This window comes from Kogia breviceps, chromosome 8 (genome assembly GCF_026419965.1).
Source record: "Kogia breviceps isolate mKogBre1 chromosome 8, mKogBre1 haplotype 1, whole genome shotgun sequence".
NCBI lineage: Eukaryota > Metazoa > Chordata > Mammalia > Artiodactyla > Physeteridae > Kogia > Kogia breviceps.
Genome location: NC_081317.1, coordinates 92,043,836 through 92,056,551, shown reverse-complemented (window position 1 = coordinate 92,056,551; position 12,716 = coordinate 92,043,836). Strand labels below are relative to the sequence as shown.

The window sequence follows — 12,716 nt, the reverse complement described above, 5'->3', positions numbered from 1 at the left end:
GTACTCCTGTATGCATGAGCTCTCAGGAAGAGGCCAGGAGAAAGTGGTACTGCTGAGCAAGTTCAAGTTCACTGCCTCCTGGGAGCTAAACTGTGGGGAGAGTAGTACCCCTTATGTCTTGTGGGAAAGACTTGGCAGAGAAGGAGGGACCTGGAGGTGCCGGCACTTGCTGGTTGGGGAAGTTTGGGGAGGGGGAGAGGACTGAGAGGCTGAGGTCCGCAACTCTGCCTGCCCGGTGTTTGTGGCATCTGCATCCTCCTGTCCATCTGGTGGTCACTGCTCTGGATCAGGCCTCCTCCTTCCTCATCAGGACAATGGCCCCAGCTCCTAACTGGCCTCCTACTGCAGGATCCCATCTCAGGTTCACCCCTTAATGCTGCAGAGAGCTCCCCATCACGCTGATGCTTAAAGATGCTTAAACCTCCAGTGGCCCGCATGAGGCGCCATCGCATGTCATGCAGGGTCTCTCCCTCCAGCTAGCCCTGTTTCCAGCCACCCGCAACCGGCCCCGTGCACACCCAGCCACAGAGAGCCTCTCACAGAAGGAACAGGGTGTTTCAGACGAAAGAACCAGCACCTACAAATGCCTGGGAAAGGATAGGAACCTGCGGCAGGTGGTGCCTTTAGGAAGTAGAACCTGAGCCCTAGGCAGGAGACAGTGACCTTGAACTTGCTCAACAGCACCACTTTCCCCTGGCCTTTTCCTGAGAGCTCATTCATTCATTCTCCACACGTTCCTCAAGAAAGTTTGAGAGCCAGCCCCTGCACAAAGCACCAGGGCACAGAGGGGAGACTGGATGGTCACTGCCTCGGTTCTGATAGGAACACAGCTACAGCATGGGCCCCATGCAGGGCACACCTGGATTCACAGAGGAGCAGCTGCTCAGGCTCAATCTTGAAATCAGGGTAGGAGGGCACCAGCAGAAGGGTGGAGGAAAGAAATTCCAGGGGTCAGGTGCAGTGTGTGCAAATGCCTGGGGCTCAAACAGCCCTGGGTGAGCATCAAGCAGGGAGGCCCCTTCCAGCCTGTCCTCCAAGTCCTAAACTCCTCAGGCATTTCTTCCCTTTGGCCCAATTTCTCAAGGCTAACATGGAGCTGCCTGGTTCCCCTGAGGGCAGGGCTTAAACCAAGTTTCTACAAGCTATCAGCGGTGCACTGAATGCTTCTGAAAAATCTCAGAGGGTGCTTTGCCAGTGCCCTACCCCCAGGTAAAGTGGTCTTGGTGGATTTGATCTCTTTGGCAGTAACTCAGCAGTACTTTCTTGTTTTTTTCACAGTTTGGCCACAGAGAAGTCTCTTGAGATTCTATTTCTCCTTTAAGGATGGCTTTAATCATTAAAAGTCAGACCTGGAGATATTTCTTAAGCTTCTGCTTCAGTTTTGTTTATTTTTCTACAGTCTTTTCTAGAACTACCTCATCACATTAGCTTTTGTTTGGCATTGGGGCGGGGGATGAGGACACATAAACATGCAGTGAGTGAAATACAGGTTAGCTTTGCCCCTGACAGCATTTGTTCCCAGGTCAATCCCCATCAAACGGACATAAAGTGGGGTGGGAACTTCACAGTATAATAAAGATACCCCAGGCTGCAAAGTGGGATGGGAATTATATTTCTTCTTTATATATTCCTTCATCTCAATTCAACCAGTCAAACTTCTAAGTATCAACTGCATGCCAGGCCCTGCTAGGTGCTGAGGGCAAACAAATAAATAAAACAGGCTTCCCTTTTGTAAGGGTTTCCCCAGTTTACTGAGGAGGGCAGAAGTGTATACAACTTAATATAGCATCTGGTTACTGTAGAGCCTGGTAGGTGCTGTAAATGTTTGAGGGTGTGCACTCTGGAGAGAGGAGGATCTTGGTTCGAATCGAGGCTTCACCTCTTAGTATCTGTATTCCACTGAGCAAGTTACTTGGCCCCCAGCACTAGCCTCAGTTTCTTCATCTGAAAATTGGGAATAATAATAGTATCTGCCTTTGTATGAGATGCTGTATGTAAAACAGTCAACCTACAGGTAGGCACAGTGTAAGTGTTCACTAAATGTTAGCATTTGTATTTATTCTCCTTCTTGTAGTTACTACTATTACTATTCATAGTTATAAGTATTGAACTTATTAAGTATGATTAAGTATGGGAACAGAATGCTATGAGAGTAGTTAGTTCTGCTGTGGGAGTTAAGGAGGCTTCATGGAGGAGGCAAAATGAATCTGGGTCTCTAAAGATTATTTGCCACATAGAAAGAAGAGAGTGTTCCAGGCAAAAGAGCCAACACCCACAAAGGCCTGGGGTGAAAATCACAGCACGGCCAGAACCTGGGAGTCCTCAAATTTAACTAAGTATATGTGTGTGTTTGGGGCATGGACAAGCCAAGCTCATGAAAGGCCTTGAATGCCAAGCAAAGGAGCTTGGCTGGATTTATCCTGTGGGCGATGGGTAGTCTGAGGAAATTTTCAAACTGGGGGTGACACCATTCAGTCACCCACCTGACCTGGCCCCTCGGCTGCTGTTTGGGAAGCTCTCTCACATCCCTTCTGCCCCTGCCCTCTCTGCAGATCATCAAGGACCAGAAACTGCTTGTGATCGTTGGGGGCATGCTGCTGATTGACCTGTGCATCCTGATTTGCTGGCAGGCTGTGGACCCCCTGAGAAGGACGGTGGAAAGGTACAGCATGGAGGTAAGCACCTGGCACCAGCAGGAAGGAGGCCTATGCTGCTCCCGGCGCCCCCCGCACCAGGGCGGACAGCAAGGCAGCACATCTTCTTTACTGCCCCAGGTACACTTCTTGAGAAGAAGTTGAGGTGGTTACGGGAAAATCATCATACGTCCACGTGGGTCCACGTTCCCTATCAGGAATGTCTCATTATTTCCGTTTCCTTCCATTTGAGACATATTATTTCAGGAGGGCCAAATACAAGGTCTTCACTCCTGGAAAAAATGGTGAAAGAATTTGTCTAGGTGTATTAATATATGCAGAATTAAGGGGAAATGTTGGGTCGTTTAAACCAGTATATTCTCTACACATTGTAGAAACCCCCATTTATATGATCCATCAGGCTAGAAATTACATTGCATTTTTAATCTCTCCTTTAAAGTGAGTTCCCTAAGGAGTGCTAGTAGGGGAATAAACACTCTGAAAGCTCCTTCCAGTTACTAGAGGATCTTCAAAGTGATGTGTTGCCAAAAAGAAGAACCTTACATAAAAGTACCGTTAAATATATATTTTAGTAGTCTTGCGTTGGGCCTTGCTCTTAACTCACACTGGTCTTCCTAGGATGCTCCAGTTAGAGAAGTTCAAGATTAGGGAAGTTGTAGTTTTGTTGATTTTCTCCTAGAAGTGTTAAACATGCCTTTGTCGGAAAGAGCCAGCTGAACGGCAGTGGCTGTACAGTATGATTTCCCTACAGTGTAGCAGATTCTATTGAGAAAACTGGAGTTTTCTCCAGTTCTCTTACTGCACTATTAGGGAAATCTTTTTGTGGGATTTAGTGTGAATTTTATCAATAAAACTAAACTGGAAACAGTCATTTTATGCATTGAGGACAGAGGTTTTTATCCTCTGAACAATAAGGGTTTTCTAGCAAATAAGATGCCGGGCCTTGTTTGTCTGGAGACAGGCAGAGGGTTCACTCAGCCCAGTAAGAAGTTATGCGGTCGGAGCAGTGGCAGAGAACGCTGTTTCCTGACAGCGCAGATTTAGGGGAAGGATTTAAGGCTGTGCGCCTCCATCTCACTGCCTTACGTGTGCATCCGGGGAGGAAGCAGGACTCCAGACAGGCACAGTCAGACCTGGCAGAGGACAGACCTGCGCTGGCTGTGCCCATAGGCCAAGGGGGCAGGAGCTCAGCTGAGGTCACTCGCACAGACGGGCTGTGCCTAGAGGGGAGGTGACATCTGGTCATCACTCACCTGCACAGTTGGCGAAGGACCAGACCTGCCTCCAGCTCCATCCCAGGGGAATTCACCACCCACCACCAGGATTTGGAAATCCAGACAGGCTGTCAACAGGAGGAAGGGTTGTTACTGGCTAACTGGGCCCCCTGGCTACGGAGAGCCTGGGGTGATGATAATCACAAGCAATAGTGCTAATAACAGTAATAACAATGGTGATGCTGGTAGCTAGATGTGTGTGTTAATTCACTGAATCCTCACAATAACTCTGTGGAATAGGTGCTATCCTGAACTCCATGTTAATGATGAGGAAACAGAAACCCAGAGAGATTATATAAGGCACCCAGGGTCACCTAGCAGGTTAGTGGCAACACCACCAACTATCGTCTCCCCCACTCCACCACCTGCCTTTCAATACAGGACACCACTTCGTAGTTTTCAAGTGTATTCACAGACCCTTGGTCTCTGGCCTGTGAAGTGGGCTGGGCAAAGAAGTGTTTTCACATTTTGCAGACGAAGCCTAAAAATAGGTAACAGGCAGACTGAGCGCCCAGGATATCAGGGAAGGAGAAAAGGCGAGTCAGGCGGAGCCCATGGAAGGACCTGGAGCTGGGGCAGATGGGCAGAGAGCAGACCCCGCTGGGTTGATGCTGAGCCCTTTGGCAACCGGTGAGGCAGGGCACCGTCACCTCCGCTCAAGGTTAAGGTCGGGGCGGAGCGTGCACAGGATCCCTTGGGATCTGGCTGTGGTGGGAAAGGCTGCAGGGCTAGAGTCGGCCGACTCTGGAAATAAATCGAGGAAGCCTGTCCCCCTGGACCGTTTACAGGAGGTAGACCTTGTGCAGACCATAAGTAAGAAAGTACCTTTCTTCCTTGCTCTCTGTAGTAAGTACTGCTGCTCTCCATGGCTCCGCACAAAGAACGCGAGCCCATTCCAGACCTTCCAGGGAATGGTTCTCAAACTGAGGAGCAGCCGGGTGCCACGGAAGTGCTTCTCTGTGTAGATGAGGAAACTGAGCCTGGGAAGGAATGGGGTTCTGCCCGCGGCATCTAGACTTTTGAAGGGGGGTGGCTGGAGGAGAGCCACATCCCTGGCTCGAGTTTCCCTCGAAGTATCTCTGTTTCCCTCCAAGTATCTGCGGAGATTTCTCTCTCAACCTTTCCTGGCCTGATCCTCATTTCTCCTCTAATTTGAGGGTTGCCCTGTCATTCTGTTGCCATGGTAGCAGAACCTTTGATTTGTCGACCCACAGCCCTGTCGTTTTATTGTCATTTTTCCACCAAACATCGCTAAACTATCAGTTGATTTCCCTCAGACCCTCCTCTGTCAGACTCAGCATGACGGTTGAACAGTGTGCCCAGGGACTAAGGGGTCCTAAGTTCTCAAGGGGCTGTTTGCTCCAGAACCCCCAGTGAGAGAGAAAGTTTATGCTTGGGGGAGAGGTGATCAAAGATCTCTGTGGTCTGTTCTCTCCTCCCCTCAGACCACACCTACCTCGGATGCCTTTGGTCACTCTGGACACTCTAAACACCTCAGGATTCCAGCCACAGGCCTTGCTCTGTGTTGCACTTTCAAGCCTTTGCCCGTGCTGTCCCCCCTTCCAGAACCTTCTCTGACAAGTAAATGAACTTCAGTTCCAGGCCCCTGTATTAGGCAGTGTGTTCCTGAGCTCCACCAGATTTAAGCGCCTGCTCTTCCCCATTCCGGTCTACAGCATCCAGGCATCCCCTGTCAGGACACTTAGCATGCTGTTCACCCCTGCTGAGTGCATTTCTGCCCCACCCACCCCTCCTGGGCCACATAGATCACTCTCCCGCACCACCCAGCCCAGCACCGCCCGCATGCTGGGAGACCTCACCTCGCTGGGGAGACAGAGGTGAGCACAACAGCATGACCTTGAGCTCACAGGGCCCACCAGCTAGTGGGGGGCAGACAGTAAACACGCAAATAAGCACAGTCACTTGAGATTGCACAGATTCTGATAGCAGCTGGAAGTAAATAAACAAGATGAAGGGTTTGAGAATAACAGAAGAGTTCCAGAATACCTCGTGGAAGAGATTCTCTCAGTGCAGTCCAGGGAATGAAACTCTGATTCTGGAGTCCGACTGGAGGCATCCCGGCTCCACATTTATTCATTTGTACATAATAATATGTATATAGCACTAGTCATGTGCTAGATACTGTTCTAAATACATGATGTTTATCATTTTAAAAGAGTTTTTATGCTTAATTAATAGACTTTATTTCTTAGACCAGTTTTAGTTTTAAAGAAAAATTTAATAGAAAGTATAGAGAGTTCCCATATATGTCCCACGCCACACCCCATAGTTTCCCCCATTATAACATCTTGCATTATGTGCTATGTTTGTTATAATTGATGAACCAATACAGACACATTGTTATTCACTAGAATCCATAGTTTACATAGAATTCACTCTTTGTGTTGTACATTCTATAAGTTTTACCAAATGCATAAAATTATGTATCTACCATTACAGTGTGATACAGAACAGTTTCACTGTCTGAAATATCCTCTATGCTTACCAACCCCTGGCAACCACTGACCTTTTACTGTCTGCATAGCTTTGCCTTTTCCAGAATGTCATATAGTTGGAATCATACACAATGTAGCCTTTTAGACTGGCTTCTTTGCCTTAACAATATGCATTTAAGATTCCTCCATGTCTTTTCATGACTTGATAGCTCATTTCTTCTTATCAATGAATAATATTCTATTGCATGGATGCACCACAGCTTATTTGCCCACTGAAGGACATCTTGGTTGCTTCCAAGTTTGGGTAATTATTAATAAAGCTGCTATAAGCATTTTTGTGTAGGGTTTTATGTGGACATAAGTTTTCAACTAATTTGGGTAAATACCTAGAATCAGGATTGCTGGATCATATTCTACGAGTATGTTTAGTTTTGCCAAACTGTCTTGCAAACTGGCTGTACCATTTTGCATTCCCATGAGCAATGAATGGGAGTGTCTGTTGCTCCATCCTTGTCAGCATTTGATGTTGTCAGTATTTTGGATTTTAGCCATTCTAATAAGTGTGTGGTAGTACCACATTGTTGTTTTAATGTATAATTTCCTAATGACATATGATGTGGAACATCCTTTCATATACTTATAGTATTTGCCCCACATATTTCTTCTTTGGTGAGGTATATGTTCAGATCTTTTGCCCACTTTTTAATTAGATTGTCTTCTTATTGTTGAGTTTTAAGAATTCTGTCTGTTTTGTTTGTGGTTGTTGTTTTTGGCTGCACCGCACAGCTTGTGGGATCTTAGTTCCCCAACCAGGGATTGAACCCAGGGCCATGGCAGTGAGAGCAACAAGTCCTAACCACTGGACCTCCAGGGAATACCCTCTTGGTATATTTTGGTTACAAGAACTTTATCATATATATATTTTGCAAATAATTTCTCTGAGTCTGTATCTTGTCTTTTCATTCTCTTAACATTGTCTTTAGCAGAGCAGAAATTTTTTACTTTAATGTAGCCCAAGTTAACAATTTTTTATTTCATGGACCATGTTTTTGGTGTTATGATCTAAAAACTCATTGACAAACCCATGGTCACCTAGATTTTCTCCTGTTATCTTCTAGAAGTTTTATAGCTTTGTGTTTTACATTTAGGTCTATGATCAAGTTTGAGTTAATTTTTGTAAAAGCTGCAAGGCCACTGTCTAGATTCATTTTTATGCATGTAAATGTCTAGTTGTTCCAGCACCACTTGTTGAAAATTCTATCCTTTCCCCACTGGATTGCGTTTGTGTCTTTGTCATAGATGAGTTGACTGTAATCAGTGTGGGTCTATTTCTGGACTTTGATTCTGTTTCACTGATCTATTTGTCTGTTCTTTCACTAATCCCACACTGTCTTGATTCATAGTTTTATGGTAAGCCTTGCAGTCAAATAATTTGAATAATATCAGTTCTCTGACTTTTATTCTTCAATATAGTGTTGGCTATTCCGGGTCTTTTATAAAAAGTCTCCATATAAACTTTAGAATCAGTTTGTTAATATCCACAAAGTAACTTGCTGGGATTTTGATTGGGATTGCATTGATTCTGTAGATCAAGTTGGAGAAAATTGACATCTTAACAATATTGTGTCTTTCTATTCATGAACATGGAATCTACTTTGATTCAATCTACTTTTGTTTTTTTTTTTAACATCTTGATTGGAGTATAATTGCTTTACATTGTTGTGTGGTTCAGTCTACTTTGATTTCTTCATCAGAGCTTTGTAGATTTCCTCATATAGATTTTATATATATTTTGTTAGATTTACACCTAAGTATTTTATTTTGTTTTCGGTGCTAATATAAATGGTGTTGTGTTTTTGGTTTTGTGTTTGTTTTTACAAAAGTCTTGAATCCTACAACCTTTTTATAATTGCTTGCTAGTTCCAGGAGGGTTTTTGTTGATTCTTTGGGACTTTCTACATAGACAGTCATGTCATTGACAAAAGGACAATTCTGTTTTCTCCTTCTCAATCCATATGCATTTTATGTCCTTTCTTGTCTTATTTTTGTATTAGCTAGCACTCCCAGTACAATGTTGAATAGGAGTGGTGAGAGAGAACAACCTTGCCTAGTTTCTGATCTCAGAGGGAAAGCATCTAGCTTCTCAACATTAAACATGTTAGTATATCATTTTTTTCCTAAATAGTTTAAAAATATATACAAAGTGGTTCTGCTGTCCAAAGCTGAGGGTGCCTTTGGGGGGAGGTGACAGGAACGACAAATGATGACACAGGCAGAGCCCGGGTCATTAGGGACCTTGTGTGCTAAGCAGAAGAGTTTAAAATTCAAAATGAAAGACATTTAATCAGGGAGTGACATGATCAGATTCGACCTGGCTACAGGGTGAGAACAGATGAAGGGGTGAGGCTGAAGGCCCAGCAGTGGCTCAGAGATGGTTTCTGCAGTAATCCAGGCAGGAGCCGATGGCGACCTAAAGCAGGGCAGTTGCAGCGGGAACAGAGAGAAGTGGGTGGATTGGAGAGATAATAAGGAAGCAGACGTGACAAGGCTTGGTGACGGATTGACTCTAAGCGGGAAGGAGGACAGGGAGGCAGCAAGGGCAATGCCCGGATTTCTGAGTGGGTGGTGGATGGCGGACCTCATCACCAAGGTCAGGTGCAGAATGAGGAGTGGGTTTTGGAGGCATGTGAGGGGTTCATTTCTGGGCAGGAAGAAGATTGGGTGCAGGGTCCTAGAGCACAAGGGAGCAGTTTGTCCAGTAGATAGAGATTTGGGGGAGGGGCGGTTAATACATTGAAGATGGGAGCTGTGGGTACGAGTGTGGTCATCCAGAGAGTGGGTACAGTCAGAGTGAAGGTGTCCTGACTGGAGCCCGAGGAGTAACTAAGCAGTGATGGGAACAAGAGGAGAAGCCAGGGCAGGGGACTCTGATGTGGCGGTCAGTAACAAAGGGGGTAGCCAGGAGAGAGGGCTGCCCACAGATAAGAGCAAGGGAGAGAAAGCTGTCCTTGCACAGGAGGCATTTGAAGAAGGAAGGAGGTGTCTCCAGAGATGAATGCTCCAGACCAAGGCAAGGACTGACAGGCTCCCTCACCCTCCACCCCAGTGACTTGGCCCCGTCCTCAGTACTCCTGCATTGCACCTTGCTTCCTCTGCTTTACGGAGTCTGATGGGAAGATTGGCTGTTTCTGCATTTCACAGGTAGCAGGGGTGGATAAATCTGCCAAGTATGTTAAAAAGGTTTTAAAAATACAATTTATATTCTTGGGAAAAAGGGGAAAACTCTCCTTTTTTGTATACCTACAATACTAGTGGCGATGGTGAATAGGTATTGGACATACGGGTGTGGGGTTCAGGGAGAGGTGTGGGCTGGAGATGGAAACTTGGATGCAGTCAACATATAGATGACACAAAGCCTTGGGTGAGAGCACTGGGGGGCATTTAGATGGAGACAAGAAAGGGACCAAGGACAGACCCTCAATTATTCTCATGTTTGGAGACCCGGGAGGTAGAAGGGAAACAGCAAAGGAGACCTAGAAGGAGAAACCATAGAGACAGAAAGAAAACCAGATGAGTCTGGTGTCTAGGAAACCAGATGAAGAAAATGTCTCAAGGAAGAAGTTTTGATGAAGCGTGTCAAACGCTACTTTTAGATCAAGTAAGATGAAAACCAAGAATTGACACTGTGTATGTGTGTGCATATACACACACACCCATATGGGTTTTTGGGTTTTGTTTGTTTGTGGTTTTTTTTGCTTTTAAGGAAAATAATTAGAGATAATTTCCCCTGAAGTGAAAGCAGTGCATACTGATGGTGTGAAGACAGCCTGTGAATATAGGTGGAAGGGTTCTTTGCTCTTTCCCAAGCCTTTCTTCTCTACCAGGCCACCACCTACGCCTCCACTTGACCATTCTGAAATGGTTTTGAAATGGAGAGGAGATGGCGGACAGCACTAAAGGCCACCAATGTTGAACCCCCGGAGAGCCCCAGGCAGCCACTGAGGCAGCATCCTGAGCCTGCCTGCATCAGCTTCCCAGACAGGTGGCAGCAGAGACAGAATCACGTGCAGTCAGTCACCCACGGGAGCTACGTGTGTGACGTTCACTTACAGAAATGGCAGCAGGCTGTCCACACCGGCTGCCTGACAGCCTGCCTCAAGAACTGCCTGCACTCTGGGTTCTGTGCCTTTCTGGCCATTTGGGCAGTGACCAAGTAAAGAGCAGTGTGAGACAGAGGAGTATTTCAGACTTTCCTCCATGTTGCATGCTTTGACCATGCTTTTTGAAGCAAGTGGGGGATTTGGAAGTCAGGGACTGCCCTTGGCTCTGAAACTGGCATCTTATTTCAGTTATGTTTCTATGGAAATGGATATTGGAAGAGGCAAATACATAGAGTTTTAAATAATTTTAACTCTTATCTTCTGCCTCCCTCTACAGTTGCTCTGAAAAAAATCCAATCTTAAAGCAGACGCTTTCAGAAACGTCTGGTGTCTTCATAAAGCTTGTCCAAGCTCCATCTCACACTATTTATTTTGAAAAAAGAGACATCAGAATGTCCAGGGTGAGGGGGCTAAGGGTCAAGGTGCACCCTGCTCTCTGGGCTGCACATGGGCAGCCTGGTGGCCTAAGGCTTTGATGCCAAGGTCACATTCCAAGTGATGGGTCATCGCCACCAGCCCTGAACCGTAGGACAGGTCTCTCATCCATTGTCATCCATGGGGTTCTGGATGGCCGTCCTCAGGCCCCACCCGGATGCAGACCACGCCCCAGGCAGGATAGTGGGACTCTGCAAGGACTTCGGGTGGGTTCATTAGCTGAGAGCCACCCCAGTGAGCCTGACTAACTCCTCCCAGGAGAGGACTACACCATCTGATGTTCTGACCATGCCGTTCTGCTGTTTAAAATTCTCCCCATCAGCTAGAGGATGAAGCCCTCACTCCTTAGAAGTTCAAGGGGACCTCGATGACCCGGGGACTTGGCCTCATTTGCCTCCCCTGCCTCATCTCTCGGCCCCTCCCTCGCTCCCTGTGCTTAGCTCCCCTTTTTTTAAAAAAAAATTTATTTATTTTATTTATTTTTTATTTTTGGCTGCATTGGGTCTTTGTTGCTGTGCACAGGTTTTCTCTAGTTGCAGCAGATGGGGACTACTCTTAGTTGCGGTGCACGGGCTTCTCATTACGGTGGCTTCTCTTGTTGCAGAGCGTGGGCTCCAGGCACGCGGGCTTCAGTAGTTGCAGCACACAGGCTCAGTAGTTGTGGCTCACGGGCTCTAGAGCACAGGCTCAGTAGTTGTGGCACGAGGGCTCAGTAATTGTGGCTCATGGGCTCTAGAGCACAGGCTCAGTAGTTGTGGCACATGGGCTCTAGAGCACAGGCTCAGTAGTTGTGGCACGAGGGCTCAGTAATTGTGGCTCGTGGGCTCTAGACCACAGGCTCAGTAGTTGTGGTGCACAGGCTTAGTTGCTCTGTGGCACATGAGATCTTCCCGGACCAGGGCTCGAACCCGTGTCCCCTGCATTGGCAGGTGGATTCTTAACCACTGCACCACCAGGGAAGCCCCTCAGCTCCCCTTATTAATGGCACTTCTCTAAAATGTCACACAGTCTCCCCCCACACCTTTGCATTTGCTGTCCTCCTCTACCCAGAACACCCTCCTTCCCACCCCAATACCCCGTCTTCATGTAAAAAATTCCTACTTGACCTTCAAGAGGCAGTCAGAATTGTCTTCTCCAGGAGCATTTGGAACAGCGGGCTGCCTTGGATGCCTTTGTCCAGGCCCCCGCCTCACCCTATTGGCCCCCTCATCTGATCACAACAGTGGTATTTGTCTGTGCACCTGGCCCCTCCTAGTCTGTGACCTCCTCAGAGGCCAAGGCCATCTGTGTGTCTTCAGCACCCACTGGCAGGGTCTGGCTCACAGTAAGTGCTCGGTAAATATTTATTGAATAAATTGTTCCTTCCACCTAGAACTCTCTCCCCATGCCTCCATATGTCCAAATTCAACCCATCTGTCTGGGCCCATTAAGCCAGCTTCTCCAAGAAATGTCTTTGCCGAGCTGCAATTTAATTTAATATTACACCCTCACCTTTTATCAAGGGCCCAATTATGGGGCTAAAGCTGCCAACTGAAGAATGATTCAGCATCTTCTATAAAAGGCTATTGTTCAGTTTTCAGTTTGTGACTTAATGCCCCTGAGATAAAGATCCACAGGATAGATCCTCACAGACTTTAGTGCCAGGAAACGGGCTGTGCTTCCCCACCACCACCCGCCATGAACTTGTATCTACTTCCTTCAATCAAGCAATCATAACTGAATAAGCCACTCTGTTTT

At 46.7% G+C, this 12,716-nt stretch overlaps 1 protein-coding gene across 1 annotated transcript in view; it reads left to right on the top strand.

Annotated features, from left to right (window-relative positions):
• The window catches only part of GABBR2 (gamma-aminobutyric acid type B receptor subunit 2), a 375,844-nt gene that overhangs the window by 316,967 nt on the left and 46,161 nt on the right, over positions 1–12,716 (top strand). The window contains exon 13 of the mRNA XM_059070981.2: positions 2,553–2,675. Within this exon, the coding sequence (XP_058926964.1) occupies positions 2,553–2,675 (123 nt within the window). The remainder of the gene's footprint in view (positions 1–2,552; positions 2,676–12,716) is intronic.